The 18,654-nt window shown below is 47.6% G+C and overlaps 1 protein-coding gene across 7 annotated transcripts in view; it reads left to right on the top strand.

Annotated features, from left to right (window-relative positions):
- NTRK3 (neurotrophic receptor tyrosine kinase 3) overlaps positions 1-18,654 on the top strand; it is a 388,119-nt gene that overhangs the window by 109,666 nt on the left and 259,799 nt on the right. For all 7 annotated transcript variants that reach the window (XM_073801379.1, XM_073801378.1, XM_073801380.1 and 4 more), the window contains exons 4-8: positions 3,860-3,928; positions 13,251-13,408; positions 14,196-14,338; positions 14,969-15,110; positions 15,591-15,887. In XM_073801379.1, the coding sequence (XP_073657480.1) occupies positions 3,860-3,928; positions 13,251-13,408; positions 14,196-14,338; positions 14,969-15,110; positions 15,591-15,887 (809 nt within the window). The remainder of the gene's footprint in view (positions 1-3,859; positions 3,929-13,250; positions 13,409-14,195; positions 14,339-14,968; positions 15,111-15,590; positions 15,888-18,654) is intronic.

Here is an 18,654-nt window from a genome sequence, read left to right as displayed (position 1 = left end):
GAGCTGGGTGCCTGGGTGTCCTCAAGTGGCCATCATGCAGTTCTTCTGTCACCCTTTTCCTTCCGGTCAGTGGGGGAAGGAGACCGTTTGTAGGAATAAGATGCGCCATGGTTAGGGGTTTTGTGAAGCTGAGCATGTGGATGGGTTGAGGTTTATAGTCTTTTAGTGAGAGCCTGTGTTGTCACACACACCAGTGCTTTACAGTCCTGCAGAGAGGAAGTGGGTGACAGTATGGGGCTATGGGAGGCTCTCCAAGCAAGGGCTATGGGCTTAAGGACTCTGAAAGGAGAGAGTGCTGGGGACTGGGGAGAGAGTGGGACAGTAAACTTGGGTGATACCTACTGGACACCTTCCCTTCGCCCCAGTCCCCTGCACCCCAAGAATGGGGTCTTCCTCCCCCACACAGTCATGGGCTGTCACCCATGAATATGTGTATAAGCAGGAGTCTGTGTTTGCATTTATTACCTACATGTTTAATGGACATAAATACACACGTGCTTATACACACGTGTGTGCATGTGGATAGGTATTTACCTAAGTGCAATTCTTACCGCTCTCCTTTCTCATCACTAGATAAGTACGTGGTTCCTGGGGTGCCACTTGAGCTCTAGCTGTCTCCAGCTGCTGCCTTGAATGGCTGTTACCACATCAAAAGTTGTTTGTTGAGGGGCTTCCCTGGTGGCGCAGTGGTTGAGAGTCCACCTGCCGATGCAGGGGACACGGGTTCGTGCCCTGGTCCGGGAAGATCCCACATGCCGCGGAGCGGCTGGGCCCGTGAGCCATGGCTGCTGAGCCTGTGCGTCCGGAGCCTGTGCTCCGCAATGGGAGAGGCCACAACAGTGAGAGGCCCGCGTACCGCAAAAAAAAAAAAAAAAAAAAAAGATGTTTGTTGAGCCTGGCAAAGGCAGAGCTGCCTCAAATGGGAAGGGGAAGCCCTATCCCATAGCTTGTCCTTGTGTTTGAATATCTGCCCCTCTGATGAGCTGTGTCTACTGTCTGTACCTCACCCAGCCTGAACTTCTCCCCTGAGCTCCAGACCCAGGCATCCAACAAGCTATCTTATCTCTCTTCTTTGGACGTCTAACAGGCATCTCAAACTTAGTGTCTGCAAGGGGGAGGCTCTTGATCCCCACGCCGCTCCCCAGTTGGGACCCCTTTGAGCCTTCCTCGGCTCACTAAATGACATCACCACTCTCCTGGTTGCTCAAGTCTCCCTCCTCTGCCCGATCCAATCCCATAGGAAGTTCTGGCAGCTCTCCCTCCACCACCTAGCTTGAATTCCATCAGCTTAATTGTCTCTACTCTCTCTTTTTGCCTGGAATACTGCAGCAGCTCCTAATTGCTCTGATGACTTTCAGTCTTGGGTTCCTATTTTAAAAAATGGTAATTAGATGATGCCACGTCCCTACTTAAACCCAGCCAGTGCCATCCCGTTGTTCCTTAAAGTAAAATCCGTGTGGCTTACCTTGACCAGCAAGGTGGGTGTGGCGGGTCCCCTCTCCTGCTTATCCTAGACCACTCTTCTACTTCCTTCCTCACTGGGCCCTTTTCTGGCCCCCTAGTCCCTCTCAGGCCTTTGCACTTGCTGCTCCCACTGCCTGGAACACACCTTCCCTGGCGCTAGGCTCATTCTCACTCCTCTTCTCAGCTCCGACATCTCCTTCTCAGACGGCATTTCTGGAAGCATCTTCTGACGTAGCCCCGTCTCTCTCCGACATCAGTTACTTACCCCACTTTGCTTATTCCCTTCCTTCTGCTCATCACAAACTACACTTCTCTTGCTTATTCATTTGTAACATGAACATAAGCTCCAGAGGGACCTTATCTGTCATCCACCCCCTCGTTCCTTAGTGTAGCCTATATTTGGCTCTCAACAAATATCTGTTATAGAAGTCCTCTAAATATAGGTGCACCTGTAAGCATATGCATATGTGTATAAGCAGGAGTCTGTGTTTGCATTTATTACCTACATGTTTAATGGACATAAATACACACGTGCTTATACACACGTGTGTGCATGTGAATAGGTATTTACCTAAGTGCAATTCTTACCGCTCTCCTTTCTCATCACTAGATAAGTACATGGTTCCTGGGTGCCACTTCAGCTCTAGCCGTCTCCAACCACTGCCTTGAAGGGCTGTTACCACATCAAAAGTTGTTTGTTGAGGGGCTTCCCTGGTGGCGCAGTGGTTGAGAGTCCGCCTGCCGATGCAGGGCACATGGGTTCGTGCCCTGGTCTGGGAAGATCCCACATGCCGCGGAGCGGCTAGGCCTGTGAGCCATGGCCGCTGAGCCTGTGCTTCCGGAGCCTGTGCTCCGCAATGGGAGAGGCCACAACAGTGAGAGGCCCGCGTACCGCAAAAAAAAAAAAAAAAAAAAAGTTGTTTGTTGAGCCTGGCAAAGTAATAACCGTGGGTGTGTTTCTTCTTTTATTCAGAAGACTAATGACTACTCCTTTCCCCTGTACATCCTAATGAAAAAAAAAAAAGCCATTAGGCGGAGGACAGAAGTGTGAACAAAAAAGCTGATGTCTTGATCATTGATGGACAGGATTGCTGAGGGAGGGACTGGCTTGAAGGAATTGTAGGTGACCTGCGGAGTAGTTTTGACTTGTGTGAATGTTAAGAATGTTTGCTGAGGGCTTCCGTGGTGGCTCAGTGGTTAAGAACCCGCCTGCCAATGCAGGGGACATGGGTTTGAGCCCTGGTCTGGGAAGATCCCACATGCTGCAGAGCAACAAAGCCCGTGAGCCACAACTACTGAGCCCGCACGCCTAGAGCCCATGCTCCGCAACAAGAGAAGCCACCACAATGAGAAGCCCATGCACTGCAATGAAGAGTAGCCCCTGATCGCCACTACTACAGAAAGCCCACGCGCAGCAATGAAGACCCGACGCAGCCAAAAATAAATAAATAAATCTATTAAAAAAAAGGAATGTTTGTTGGTAACAGGGCACAATAGTTTCACTTATGCAAGGTGAAGAAGTCCTAGATATCTCTAGTACAGAGTAGTGCATAGTTAACAATACTGTATTGTACACTTAAAAATTTGGGAAGAGGGTACGTCTTCCATTAAATATTATTATCACTAAAAAAAAAAATAGAGAGGGAAGAAACTTTTAGAGATGCCAGTTAAGTTTATGGCACTGTTTATGGCGATCATTTCATGGATGTATATTATCTTCAGACTCATCAAGACATATACATTAAATATGTACAGCTTTTTTGGTAAGTCAGTTATACTTCAGTAACTAAAAAAAAGGGGAGGGATAAATTAAGAGCTTGGGGTTAGCAGATACAAACTACTATATATAAAACAGATAAGCAACAAGGTCCTACTGTATAGCACAGGGAACTATATTCAGTATCCTATAATAAACCATAATGGAGAAGAATGTGAAAAAGAATATATATATATATATATATATGTATGTATAACTGAATCACTTTGCTGTACAGCAGAAATTAACACAACATTGTAAAACAACTCTACTTAAATAAAAAAAAAAGAATGCTTGCTGGTTTGTATACCTTATACTCTGAGAGTTCTCTGTCCTCCTGTAGAAGGGTGGGTTTAAAAAGGCTCTCTGAAATTTCATTGTGGTGAGAGCATATGGGAGAATGACCAAGAAGTTTTTATTTATTTCATTTGATTTGTAAAACCTTGCCTTTTAAAAGGTCTCAGCATCCTCTCCAGACATGATCTGTAGCCTCGACTAACTGTCAGATGTACTGTTAGCCGAAGGGAGCAGTGGAGAAGAACAACAAAGCCAGGCTCCCATGAGATGACCACACTTACTACGGAGAGCATGACATGCCACATTGTCCTTTAATTTCCTCTTTATTTGTCAATCTTGCAGAAACCTGTCGAGTAACCGGCTCACCACACTCTCATGGCAGCTCTTCCAGACGCTGAGTCTTCGGGAATTGTAAGTTCAGTTTTGAAGACTGTCCAAGTTGGTGGAGTGGTGGTCAAAGGTTGGGTGGAGCCACCTGAAGCTGGGAGTACACCTGAAGGGGCTCCTTGGGTTGGATGGTGTGGGTGTACCATGTTCAGTGAGAGTGAGCCACCCCATCCCTTGATTTCTGATGCTCCTTCTGGGTGCAATACATTTCAGAAGATAGGAATCTCATCTCTTAGCAGGACCTAGTTTTGTGATCTGTTGGTAGTTAGTAATAACATTTATATTTATATATATTTATAATAATAAAGATAATTTATCAAGTTATAATAACATTTGCAATATATAAATAGATTATTAGGTGTGCTTTCATTTACATGACCTTTGATTTATCATCACATGTCATGGGAGGTAGGTATTATCATACCTCCTGTATAAAAGGTATCTCTACACTTTCAGGTGAGGGTTCTGAGCTCCAGAAAGGCATGTGAAACACAACCAAGATCACATTGCTAGGGATTGGCAGAACCGGGACTTGAACCCAGGCCTTTGACTTCAGATTGCATGTATTTTCCACTTCTCGTGATCTTCTGTCAGCCTATTTGGCTTGAGTATGGGCATCCTGGAGGGACTAAGCCCATATATTTATTCAGTCTGCTTGTGGACTGCTTAGATTTGCTGCATTCCGAGGCTGACCAGTGTACTCCCACCCCAGCCAGCCATTTTGCACAAACACACATTGGATGGATGAATGAAAACTTGTGACCCCTGCTGGAAAAAATAAGTCATGTTGATGTGTGAGTCATCAGGGTCATCTCTGTGCATGAAGGACGGCATATTATGTTGAGGGGACAAATCAAGGAATAAGTTGAAAAGGAATTGAGGCATGGATGGAGTTAGGGAGTCAGGGTTCCATAGACACTGCTCATGTGTCTTCCCTTTTACTTGATGACTCAGATCCAAATTCACTGAATGCAGATTGCTTTCTATCCTTTACCAAGAGGCAGTGAATGGCCTTGGATCCCCGCCCATGCTGTTGGCCTTTCAACTTGTTCTCCCTCCACCTGGTAAGACCTGAGTTCAAGGATGCGTCATAACCTTACCTTTTCTGACCCAGTTGGTCAGGAAAGGGAATATTTACATCTCCATGACAGTCTTGTACATACCCTACTAATCCTTATGGACCCAAGTGCCTACATGATGCTTAAAAATGCCATTCCAGGGATGGGAAGTACAGAGATGGTCTCTGACAGTGTTGGAGAGTTTAGGACAAGACTGTTGTGGGTTGCTTTCCTACTTTAGGATTTTGCCCCTCCCACCAGGCTTCTCCTCTGCTATGAGCACAATAGCTCTAGTGATCAGAGTTCTTTAGTCATACATGGCTGCCATCCAGCTGTACTCAAATAAAAACTCCTACCTGAGCTTGGGAAAAGGTGCATATGTACTTATTTTTTTATAAAACACTGGAAAACTGGACAATGTCACAGACATCTCAGTGTCAGACTGTCAAACTTGATGCATTGTGTTCATTCCCTTCTTTGTAGGTGGAAAAGACGTTAGAGGTAAATTAACATGACTGCTTTGATCACCACTAACACTGATTTCTGAGATCTTACTCTGGGCCAGGCAGTGTGCCAAGTAATCTATTGAGTTACGAAAGTTATTTAATCCTTATAACAATGCTATCAAGTCAGAATGGCTACTGTCACTTCAAATTTGGGGACACTGGGGTACTTAGCAAGGTTTAGTATCTTGGTTAAGGTCACCCATTAACTAAATGGTAGCACGTGGACTCAAGATCTTGACCACTATGCTTCGCCGTCTGCCAACTTTCTCAATCTGTTTTCAATCCAACGATCTGTTCTACAGTAACTTGAAATAAAAATGCACAATTGCAGATTTTCCTTACATTGCTCTAAAACTGACCAGGAACCCTGCCCTAAAGGAGCTAATTGGAGTCTTTCATCCAGTTCTCCTGGGACCCCTGCCCCTTCATCTGTGGGAGGCCAGGGATAGCATCTCTCCAGGGGACATCTGGGTCTACTGTTGGCTGAATTATTGCGAAAATGTTCAGTGCTCCTTCTAAAAAAATCATTGGCTGCGAAATCGATGGCGTGCTGCCCCGGTGACCTGTCTCGTGGAGTTTTAGAAACAGTTGTTCCGTGGATATATATTTAAAGAAAATGTCAGATTTCTCCCAGAGGATCATGGGATTCTGCATTCATCTTTGCCTGTGAATCAATACACCAGTGAGCTGGATGTGACTTATGGGGGAATGAAGACGTTCCCTCCAGGGTGAGTCAGTGTGTGAGAGCCACCATGTCCACGGAGTATTTTATTTCTGTCATATTGTTAAATAAGTAAAAAAAATATGTTGGAAAATAAAGAAGCCCCCCCTCTAAGGAGCAGTCACCCTGGTAGGGGTCTATTTTTTTGAGGAAGAATTGAATGTTGAGAGTGGAAAATTTATCTTTTGGCTGGAGGGGCCGCGTGTTGGCTCTTAGCTGTGGCTGTGATTAAAATCCAAACAGTCCCAGTTCCTGGCAAATGGAAGAGTCGGTCATATTTTCTTGTCTGACTTCCTGGTTAGTCCACGTGATGCCATCTGCCATGAGCCATCTAGACTGCCAGAGTCTGCCCAGGGGAGCCTGTGGGCTGGGCTGTGGGCGTGGGTCGGGTATTTCCAGGAAGAAAGAATTTTGGCCCTAGAGGAGAGAGGCCAGAGGGAGATGGCTCTGTGAGCTGTGGCAGCCAGAAGAACACAAGGGCAGAAGTGTGAGGCTTTGAGCGACCTTCTGCAGGAACAGAAGGAGCAAGCTAGGGCATTCAACAATTTCTTAGCATGTTTTATTCCATCACTGAGGATCTCTGCCTGCCCCAAGCAGCCCCTCCTCTGATCCTTGATAGAAGAACTAATGCTGTTGGGATTCCCCATCAGAAGGGCTGAGTGTCTACAACTTTTCCAGTAGCAGAGAAGGAGAAAAAAGAGGTGTATATTGAGTATCTAATATATACGAGGTCCTGTCTCACCCCTGGAACAATCCCACAGAGGAGGTATGCTTAAACCCAGTTTGACAAATGAGGGATTGGAGGCTTGGCCAAGTGAAATAACTGGTCCAACATCACATGGCAAGTAAATGGGAATTAGTATTGTGATTATTAGCATTGCCACCATCCAGGTCTATTGTTTTCAAAGACCAGCTCTTTCCTTACCCAACTCAGCACCATAGCCCTCATGCTATGCGTCCCCTTCCGCCAGAACTCAAGATGGCGGGTCCCCTCAGAGGAATCAAAGGGGGAAAAAATCCAAACAAGTTAGCATCTCAGAGCCCTTACCGTGTGCCAGAGACTTCCTTCACTCATTTCTCATTTACTTTTGTGAGATGAAGGGTGTGGTCTTGGCCGGGCACCTGGCCCGCCTCTCAACTGTCCAGGCTGTGTTTTTCTCTTACTGATGGAACCAGAAGCATATTTCAAGACTGGCTTCTGAGTAGCCAGCACTCTTTCAATGGCATGGGTTTGGAGAAATTTGAGTTAGTGTTGCAAAGTGCTCTCCGAAGTTTCTGTTTATGGCAAGATGGTATTTTCACTTTACCGAGAAGATGGGAACAGTCTGTCCAGAAAGCTGAGCAAGAATCAAAGAGATTGACTTAGAGGTAAAGAATGAATTGGAAAGAAAAGAAGCTTGGATTCTGAATCCCATGATACCATTTAGGCAAAGGCAAGAGGCACCAAAGGATATAAACTCACAGCACAGAAACCCTCCAGAAATACCCTAAGGACCATTAGTGTATCTCGAATAGGCTTCTCTTAATACCCTGCATGCATGGAGCAGACATGATTAAAATAGATTGGAATATTTCATTTTCTTAAAGCAAAGTGATAATTACCTCTGGTATAATTTACAGATTTAATCGACTTGGTAAAATATTAACTCAATTTTGGGGATGGGTTTGTGCTGATCCTGTCACTTTCCTTCCCCCAGTCCTGGCCCTGACCACTTGCCACGGCTCTCAAAATCACTCAACAATCATGTTAATAATACTGTTATTATAATAATCATTTTGGGCCTCTTTATAGCCCCTTTTACTTCACAAAGCACATTAACATATATTATCACTAATCCTCATAGTAACTGTGAAGAAGGCAGATTGAGCACAATTACCCCATTTTACAGACATTAAAACAGAGCCTTGGAGAATTCAGGCTGAATGAATACTTGCTGTATTCATTTCCTAGGGCTGCCTTAACATATTCCCACAAATCTAGGGGCTTCAAACAATAGAAAGTGATTCTCTCACTCTTCTGGAGGCCAGAAGTCCAAAATCAAGGTGTCAGGAGGACTACACACTCTTCCAAGGCTCTAGGGAGCATCCTTCCTTGCCTTTTCCAGCTTCTGGTGGCTCCTGGTGTTGCTTGGCTTGTGGCAGCACCACTCCGGTCTCTGCCTCCGTCTTCATGTGGCCATCTTCCTCTTTGTCTTTGATCTTTCCCTCTTTTCTCTTATATAGATACCAGTCACTGGATTTCGGGCCCACGGTAATCCAGAATGATCTCATCCATGATCCTTAACTTGGTTATATCTGCAAAGACTCTATTTCCAAATAAGGTCACATTCACAGCTACTGGGGCTTAGGACTTTGACAAATTTTGGGGGATGGGTGAGACACTATTCAATCTACTATAGTTGCCCAAGGTGACACAACTGGCTCAACTCAGATCTTTTGTTTGGATATTTTTTTAACCACAGGACTGTTGGCATCTCCAGGGTGCCCTTTGGGCATGTTTTCTTCTGTGACAACAGATTCGGGCCCCCTCCCCATATTTCACTACCTGGCCATGGATTGCCACTGGCAGCACTGATGCTGCGGAGGGAAGAAAACCAGAGTGATGACTAGTGGGGAATCAGTGTTTTTTAAACACTCAGTCTTGGCCTTGGCTGTTCAGCAAAGTGTCTTTGTGCACAAACTCGGATGGGGCTGAGTTAATCTGTGGGAAGCCCCAAGGGCCCTACGATTAGGCCCTGGGCCATCTTGAGGAAAGGGCTGGGTGTTGGTAATCTTTGCTGTGAAGCAGCTGCTGTTGTATTATTCATGCGGCCGCCTGCATTATTGATGGAGCAGGGGAAGGCTTGCTTTAGGCTCCTTGAGTATGCCCCTGAAGCTCTGGCTGAAGGCCCCTCTGCTCCAGACCTGATTTGATGCGAGAATGGACAGCATCATTTAGACCCAGGACTTGCCCTTCTTTGCTTCTGGTCCACCTCACTGTTTGACCCCTCTTGTCAGGATATGAAGACGATAGTGGATTTGCTCGGTGAGATGCCCAGGGCATCTGTTCTGAGACTGAAAATGCTTTCTGCCGTATGTATGTCTTGTTGTCCAGGAGGAGAGTCCAGAGGGATGGCGGGAAGAACGCAAAGTTCTTCTGCAGTTTCCAGGAGACCCTGGGTTGGAGGAAACGACCAGGTCGCATGGTGCATGCCTTCTGGAGGAAAAAGTCGGAGGGAAACAAACAAGCTTTTAGCGTGCCCATGCCTGGAAGGGTCTAAGACACACCCCACATATCTCACTGGATTCCCCTGCCAGCCTCAGGACGCTGTGGCACCATCCACCTTTCTGGGGGACCCCTGAGATGTTGGGATACGCAGTAGTGCAGGGCTCAGACAAGAGGCAGAACTGAATAAAGCACATGTAGCTTGAAGCAGCCTGGCCAAGACTCTCACTTGTCTAGTATTTTCCACCCAGGTGGGTAATTTGTATTTTTACAGCTACTTAATAATGAATGACCACATCTTGTCAAGTAAGCAACTGGGAAAAATCAGGCTGACCTGGTTCAGTGTGCATGTGTTCCGGCATCTGGACCCTCAGTATCCTTCCAGCAGGGCTGCCAGGCCTCTCCTCACAGCCCCTACCGCGTGACTCCCAACCACTGTTCCACTCCCCTTCCCCAGAAACGCCGGACAGGGAATTTGACCTCCTGTGTTTCCTAAGGAAGCCCTCAGACGTTCCCTTCCCCTGCTTCCTCCTTGTTGTGAGGGTCAGAGCTGGTGAGGCATGTAAGGCCTTCAGCGTAGTGCTGGGCACAGAGTAAATGCAATGCAAACGTTATTATCCAATTATTTTTTTGACTTCTCTCTCATTTTCTCCTGTCTACCTTTTCTCTCTCCTCTCCCTCATTTCTCAGCTGCAGAAGCATCTGCCTTGACCCCAGGGCAAACCCCTCCAAGGGTCCTGGACCTCATCCGTCACTTTGCTGCTCTAGGACCTTACCTTTCCCTCCCCACCCCCAGCCCTGCCCTGACCCGATTCCTAATATGTTTCCCCTCTTCCTCTCCACTGGTTTTTCTCTTCTGTTTTCAACCAAAGATACTTCTGTCTTCCATTGACTTCCTATTCCCTGGAGCTTAAAACCTTGGGGTCATCTTTTACTCTTTCCTTTTCTTCTACCTCCAAGGAAGCACCAAATACCACCGTGTCTTCCTTTATGATGTTTGGTCCATCTTCGCCTTCCTTCTCCCCAATTTTTACCTCTCTACTCCAGGCTCTTAGTAACTAGACAGCCATTCTCTCATGGTCGTCCAGGGTCCCATGGGGATCCCCAAGACCCTTACAGGGAGACCAAGATGTTAAATCTATTTTCATAATAACCCTGAGATGTTACTTGCCTTTTTCATTCCCGTGGGCAGTGGAGTTTTCCAGAGGCCACGTGACATACGTTAACATCATTCCTCTGATGCTTGATGGAGTTTGTGCTAATGCGTTCTTGTGTTTTAAATTTTTCTCAGTTTTAATTTTTAATATGGTAAATCGTGATAGATATACTCCACCTAAAAGTTCTTTGAGACTCTCAGTCATCTTTAAGAGTGAAAAGGAGTGCTGAGACCAAAAAGTTGGAGAACATTGACCTGGAGCCTGCTAGCCTATATAGTACCTATATGTGAATGAGAAAAGATGCCTCTTCTGGGTGGATAGAGCCCCATGCCAGGTACCGGGTCTGGTCAAGGGTATGCAGGCTGGATTTCATCCCCCATTCATCCCTTTGGCTGGGTGCATTGAGACATGCATGAACTTCAGCACTGTACACGGTGACCCTGTGTTTATCAGACATCCTAACCCGGGTCCCAGTCTCCGGCTGTCCTCCTCTCTGGTTGATCCTGTTCAACATTGCTGGATTACTCTTACAGTTTTGTTCACGTCATTCTCCAACTACAAGGGCCTCGGTGGTTCCCACTGCCTCTTGGATGCATTTCAAGCTTCCTGATGTGGCAGTGAATGTCCTCCACCATCTGGCTTCCACTTGCCCTTTCAGCTTTATTTCCAGGTGCTCCTGCTGTAGCACAAGCTTTCTTTCCTGTTTTCACAGTCCAGCCTGCATCATCCCTCTAACTCTTCCCCAGTCTTTCCCTCCACAAGCTTCCAAAGTTCAGGGATCCTGCTTACTCCTCCTAGAATCTCCCATCTAGCTACGCCTTACACGTGATAGATGGCGGGGAAAGTACGTGAATTTTGGAGTCCAACAGGCTAAGCTTTGAAGCCCTGCTTTGTCACATACCAGCCGAGGGACCTTGAGCACGTGACTTGACTCCTCCAAACGTAGGAGGGGGTCCCTCTTGTGCATGACGACGAGAGACTGTCTGGCTCTGAGTGCAGCTGTGAGAGGCAGATGCTTGATGAAGGTTAGTTCTTGTCTCCTTTGCTGAAAGAGTGTGGTGTGCAGAGCAAAGTCATGGGCACTTTTAGACTAAGAGGATATCATACAGGGGTGTTTGCACATTCTACCTGTGCTGTCCTGTTGGCTAGAAAGCACTAATTCCTCCCTTCCAAGGGCCTCACTTTTTTCTGAAAGCTGGTTAATGCTGATGTGTGCTTCACTACTTTGGAATTTGCCAGTTGTCAAAAATATCCTGGATCTTAGTGCAGTTACCCAAGTGGCCCTCCCTCTGGGCACCAATAGATTCATCCCCTTACTGGTCCAGAAAGAGAATCATGTTCCCCTGAGTGATCCTGGCATTCAGATTTATCAGGTGCCCTTGCCTTTAAGAGTTTTACATCAGCTTATGCCCTTCAATTGTCCCCCCAAGGAGATGACTCCCTCTAAGTCACAAGGAAAATGAATGGAGAAGGAAGGCCTTGAACTTGACTCTTCCTCTATCAGACAGTCTTCTTTACCAAGATGAGTGCTCCTGGAAAACAGGGACTGATTATTCATTTCTGTTTCAGCAGCACTCAGCCCACAGCCAGACATGGATGAGGTGCTTATTAAGGATTTTGTTGAATTTATGAAGGAATAAAGCTGGTCCCAAGATAGGCTTTGAGCAGATATTGGAAACAGCGAATCACCTTCTCCCCAGGGAGAATAGCTTCTTTCTTCCTTCCTCCCTCCTTCCCTCCCTCCCTCCCTCCCTCCCTCCCTCCCTTCCTCCCTTCCTTCCTTCCTCCCTCCTTTTATTCATTCAACGGGTATTTATATGCCAGGCTTAGTTATAGGTACTGGGGATATAGCAATGAACCTAATAGGCAATGTCTCTGACTTTGATGGAACTTAATTTTTATTTGGGGAGACAGATAATAAACAAGCAAGCAAATATTTATTTTTTAATTTTTAGATTTATTTTGTTTATCCGTTCTATATATACTAATTTACATCTGCTAGCCCCAAACTTGCAAGCAAGCAAATAAATATTTAAAGTGATGCTGGGCAGTGACAAATACCAGAAAGAAGAAAATAGTCAGGCAAGGGACTGGGCAATGTGAGGGCAGGGGTTGGTGGTAACTTTCCTATAGAAGTGGTCAGAGAAGGCTATATGATTCCTTAATGAAGGGAGGGAGTTGATCTAGCAGATATGTTCTCAGTCCAAACTCTGTAGGCAGAAAGGACAACAAGTGCAAAGGCCCTGAGGCAGGAGCATGCAGGTCATCCTGGTAAACTTGACACACAGCAAGGTCAGAGTGGCTGAAGAAGAGGAGGAGAGGGTGAGGCAGGCAATGAAGTCAGAGAGGTGACAGAGGGTGGTATAGATCCCGTAGGCCTTTGACTCTGACTTTCAAAGAGTTGGGAGGCCAGTGGAGGGTTTTGAGAAGAGGAGCTTCCCAAGCCAATGTATTTTAAAGGTCTCTTTGGCAGGTAAGTTCAGTGGAGTGGATTTTTTTGGAATGAGTTTATTTGTTTAAAAACTAAATAAATTCATGGACTTCTATAAGTATTTTTTATTTCTTTGGAGACCTTGCTAAACCCTTATCTCCTTAGTCCCTGAGGAGCAGGTGGGGGCCCATGCATGGCCTCACAGCCCTGGGAGGGAGCTGGGCCACCTTCGGTTCAGGGGCTCCCTTCCCTCGCTTCTCGCCCACAGGAGGTTGGAGCAGAACTTCTTCAACTGCAGCTGTGACATCCGCTGGATGCAGCTGTGGCAGGAGCAGGGGGAGGCCAAGCTGAACAGCCAGAACCTCTACTGCATCAGTGCCGATGGCTCCCAGCTCCCACTTTTTCGCATGAACATCAGTCAGTGCGGTGAGTGAGCCGCCCGGTCCCAGCTGGCTCCACGCGGGCCTCCCTCAGACACCAGGGACGGTGCTGCGCATCAGCTGGGAAAGCCAGGGCCTTCCTTCCCCACTGCCCTCCCAGCCTTGAACTCTGCATTGGGTGCAGATCTGGCTCCCCTCTTACCTCCTTGCTCATTCTTGTCTCTTCATCAGCCAGCCGTGGGAAGGTTGGTTCCAGGGATGCAGAAAAGGGTTAAGTGTGCTCTTTGTCATTGGACCAGAGTTCTTTCTCTCTGTCAGTTCCCTGTTAAGCAAACCTGAAGGAGTGTTATGTCCAGGTGTGGTCTCTGGATCTCCTGTATCAGGAGCATCTAAGGCACTTTTAGAGAAGCAGATGTCTGGGTCCATCCACAGACTTAAGAGATCAGAATATCTGGAGATGAGTTTGGAAATCTGAATTTCTAGCAAGATCCCCATGGGAGTCTGAAGCGGACCAAAGTTTTGAGAACCAGTGCCCCAAGTGGAAGATGTCATTTGATGTCATTGTTAGAGCTGCATTCCTTCAGCAACTGTCCTCCTCACCAATCCCTGCTCCCCAACCACCACGTCCAACTGCATGGGCTTAAATCTTGAGTTCTACCATCTGCTTGGGAGGTGGTGTGAAGCTTCTGGGACTTGGGGGACTTCTGAGAGGTCACGCAGGTTTTGTGGAGTCATTATTGGACAAACCAAGCAGTGCCACCATTGCCCCCATGGACAAAGTTTTGGTAGCAAGTATTTGCCTGTTTTTTCACCCACCCTGTCCTCCCTCCCAGACCTGCCTGAGATCAGTGTGAGCCATGCCAACCTGACCGTACGGGAGGGTGACAATGCTGTCATCACTTGCAATGGCTCTGGATCGCCCCTGCCCGATGTGGACTGGATAGTCACCGGACTGCAGTCCATCAACACCCACCAGGTAGGCGTCTGAAGCTTGGGACCTATCACCTCTTAGTCTTAATGAGCTAAAGTCATGAATAGAAGCAAGAGACGTGAGAATAAGGAAGAAGAGGAAGGGAAGTTTGTGGTCCTATTTCTATAGGAAGAAGCACATAGACATGGGTTCCACGCAGCTGCAACATTTTCTAGCCAACTTGATCTTGAACATGCTATAAACATCTCTGTACCTTACTTTCCTCATCTGTGAAATGGGTATAATGCTACCATTCATCTCATGGGATAAGTGTGAGTGTTACCTGAGCTCTTGACTGTAGAGAGCTTGGCCCTTGGTCAATGTGCCTTCACCAGCAAGGCCTCCTTCACCTACTGCTCAGCTTTCCTTTTGATTCCTAAAGGTGTTTGGGGGTTAGGTGGGGGAGCCGCCCTTGTAGAAACTGTTTGATTGTTGTCTTTTTTTTTGTACCATCATCTAATTTTTCTTTTATCTTTTCCTAAATTTTTATTGTGGTAAAGTATACATAACTTAAAATGTACAGTCAAACATTTTTTTAGTTATTATAAAATATTAGCTCTATTCTCCATGTTGTACAATACATCCCTGCAGCTTATTTTATACACATGATTATTGGTTTTTTTATTGGGTTTTTAGACAAATCTGAACTGGACCAATGTACACGCCATCAACCTGACGCTGGTAAATGTGACGAGTGAGGACAACGGCTTCACCCTGACGTGCATTGCAGAGAACGTGGTGGGCATGAGCAATGCCAGCGTCGCCCTCACTGTCCACTGTGAGCGGATGCCCTGTGGGGGGCGGCTGGGACCCTGGGGATCTCAGCATAGGAGGCTGGGGCCGGGCAGAGCTGCTGCAATGGGCCTGGTCCACCAGGAAGGGCAGAAAGACTCCTGTGGGGCAGGACTGAGCAAATCAAGTCAGTCCTTGGCTAGTAACCCCAGAAGGGGTGTCCCTGTCCCTCAGAAGATGATGCACCTCCAACTCAGCTCTGACTTTACTCCAAGTCTGCCTTTTGCTAAACCCCTAAAAGGTCATGAGAGGGAACCCTCCAGCTGTAGTGGATCCAGGAAGCTTGAGTGAAGACAGACATCTCTTCCCCTCTTTGGGGGTGGTGTTGGGGGGGAACCTCTGATTCCCTCAGGTCTTTTTAAAGCGGGGTGGGGAAGAATTGGATTGCCCACCTCAGCTCCTGGAAGGCTGCTCTGGGACACCAGAGGCTCTGTGTTCTGGGTGTCAGCTGGCCTTTCCCCGGCAGACCCCCCACGCGTGGTGAGCCTGGAGGAGCCTGAGCTGCGCCTGGAACATTGCATCGAGTTCGTGGTGCGCGGCAACCCGCCGCCCACACTGCACTGGCTGCATAACGGGCAGCCGCTGCGTGAGTCCAAGATCATCCACGTGGAGTACTACCAGGAGGGCGAGGTCTCCGAGGGCTGCCTGCTCTTCAACAAGCCCACCCACTACAACAACGGCAACTATACCCTCATCGCCAAGAACCCCCTGGGCACAGCCAACCAGACCATCAATGGCCACTTCCTCAAGGAGCCCTTTCCAGGTGAGGGCAGGGCTGCTCTGGGGTGACTGATCCCCTCCAGGAGCTCAGTGGGACGGGGAGTGGGGGCTTGAGAGGAGAAGCAGCATCAACACAAATACCGTCATCGACAACCAAACACACACTGGAACATACTCAGCCACCACCAGAATTTTGTGTAAACTAGATGAAGTCTCTGATTTCCAATAGCAATCACAGTGAAACCCAAGACCCCCTCAGAAGTACACAGCTGTACATATAAGGGCATATGGTGTTACGGTAGAGAAAGTGGGGACTTGAGAGGTGAATAAGAATGGCGGAGAATCTGGACCCAATTCTTTTTTTTGTTGGGGGACTCTGGGCATGATCGTTGCCTCAATACCTTCATCTGTGAAATGGGCATGATTGTACTTCTCCCATAAGAATCTCGTGACTTTTAAATACTTTTAAAGTAGACAAAGCATGTATCACAGGCTTTGGTACCTAACGATGGTTTGATGACCTTCCATTACAAGGGGCTTCAGGGTCTATCTGGTTCAACCCCACATGTAACAGGCCAGTGAACAGAATCTTTCCACTTGCTGGGTAGTAATAAGGCCTTGGCTGGGTTTCCAGGTCTGTGGCTCTTTTCCTCTAGCTCCGTGGTGAGCTGATGGGTGGAGGGTACCTGATGCTGTCAGCCTGGATGGTGCTGATTCTAGTGGACGGGGTCATTGAAATGATGAGAGAACTTTGTTTGAATATTTGGGAGGGGAGTCTTGTCTTTCTCTGTCTGGGCTAGAATATTTCAAATACCTTCCTGAAGTTAGAGGAGAAGAAAATACTCCCAAGAGTTTAGTGAAAGTGGTTGCAGCATCTCTTGGGGGTGGTTTTGGTAGCTGATAAGTTTCTGTCAGTGAAGCCATATATCTTTGATGACCTTGGTGATGTCTGCTGGGAACAGACCTCTTGGCCTTCAATTCCTGGAAATCCAGGATTCTAATGAGATAAAGGGGAGTGTAAAGACTGATCTCGATCTCTCTGTCTCTCTCTCACACACACACAGGGCATTGGAGTACTAGCACTGTGCAGCATCTGCTTCTGTGAAGGTGATTTCACAGCATACAGATAATCAGAGGGTAGCAGTTCCAAGAGGCCTTTTTAATCTTAGTGCAAGGAAACTCGAACTTTAGAGGCTTTGAGAGAAACTCTGGAGAGATGAGGCTGCCTGGGAAGCTAAATTCTTGCCACTGAGGGCCAGGGGATGGTGGAGCCATCACTCAGGAGAGGACTGAGAACGTGCCGATGTTTGAGACCCTGGCCATCCCATATGGTCCTACATTTCCAACATCATTCCAAGTATGCCCAGTGAGAGGCCTCAGGACACTTCCCACTGTGGGCCACACGGGAGCTGAAAGAGTCCTGTCTTGCACTGCAGAAGCAGCAGCTTTTAGATGCAGAGATACTTTGCTTTTTGGGGCCAAAGTCAGGCTAGGCTTTGTTGGCATAAAGGGCTGGAGTGGCCCTTTGCCGTGCTTGTGCCCATCTGGTGATTAGAGAATGGAATCTGTTTTTAAAGAGGAGAGTCGACGCTCCCTGATGGGCGAGGAGTGAAGCCCTCGCCAAAGTCATGCTTCTGTTTCCAAAGGGAAGCTTCTGGGGCCTGGTGAGAGCAGGGAGCCCTGGAATGCTTGGGAGGGAGGGGGAGCCACCCTGGCTTCTGCATGCAGAGGGTGTCCTGGCCATGGGGCAGCAGGAGCAGTGGCCATGGCTTTTCCTTTGTCCTCCCTCGCCTTGGGAGGGAAGCAGTTCTCTGCATCCTTGCAGCCATACAGACACCTCCTCTGTCCCCAAGAGACACAGCTGCCCCTCCTCTTCATCTCTGGATACGCCTGTCACCTTTTCAGTTCTCCTCAGGCCAGTGGTTCTCGAAGAGTGGTCTCCAGACCAGCAACATCAGCATCACCTGGGCAGGTGTTAGAACTCAAATCCTGGAGCCCCACCCAAACCTACTGAATCAGAAACTGTGGGGTGGGGCCCGGCAGTCTGTATTTTAACAAGCCCCCCGCCCCCGAAAATTCAGACACTCCCTCGTTTGCCATCTCCTGCCATGACATTTGTGGACGCAGGAGGCCAGAGGGAGGGTGAAGTTACAGAGGAACTTGAAGGGAAACAGCTCACCTGCAGTGGGTCCCTCAAACCCATCTACACCCTGCCAGGGCCATCCTGTGTGAAGGTTTGCTTGTTTGTAAAGGAGTCAATGGATGATGGAAAGGCAGTGACAGGGAAAAGATGGGCCAGTCATGTCAAGAGACAAAATATCTAGGCGTCAGGAGAGTAAATTATCCAGGAGAGTGGACAGTAAACCTCGCACCTGCTGAGGCTGGATACAAAGGCTCTCAGTGGACTCCTGCTTTTCTCTTGCTGTGGTGTGGGGACATTGTATTTGTCATCTGTACCCCTCTCGCTCCCAGGCAGCAAAACAGACATTAAGAGCAAGGGTTCTGAAATCAGACAGATGGAAGTATTATCCTGTCTGTGGCCCTACTGGCCCCGATAATGGGGCTTAGCACATGGTTGGCGTGAGGTGAAGGATGATCACTGCTCGGTGCCTCTGTTTCTTCATCTGTGAAATGGGAATGATAATCAGAGCTCCTGCCTAAATTGCCCTGAGGATGAATGAAGTGATGTCCATCCAGTGTTTAGCTCTGTGTCCGGATAGAGGGAAGGTTCAATAGCTGTTGGCTACGACTAGGATTCTAGGTGGAGAGTTTAGGAGTTGAGTTTAGGAGTTCTAGATCTGGTCGTTGCT

Source organism: Tursiops truncatus, chromosome 2, assembly GCF_011762595.2.
Source record: "Tursiops truncatus isolate mTurTru1 chromosome 2, mTurTru1.mat.Y, whole genome shotgun sequence".
Lineage (NCBI taxonomy): Eukaryota > Metazoa > Chordata > Mammalia > Artiodactyla > Delphinidae > Tursiops > Tursiops truncatus.
The sequence above is the reverse complement of the archived record's forward strand: the minus strand, read 5'-3'. Positions and strand labels throughout refer to the sequence as shown.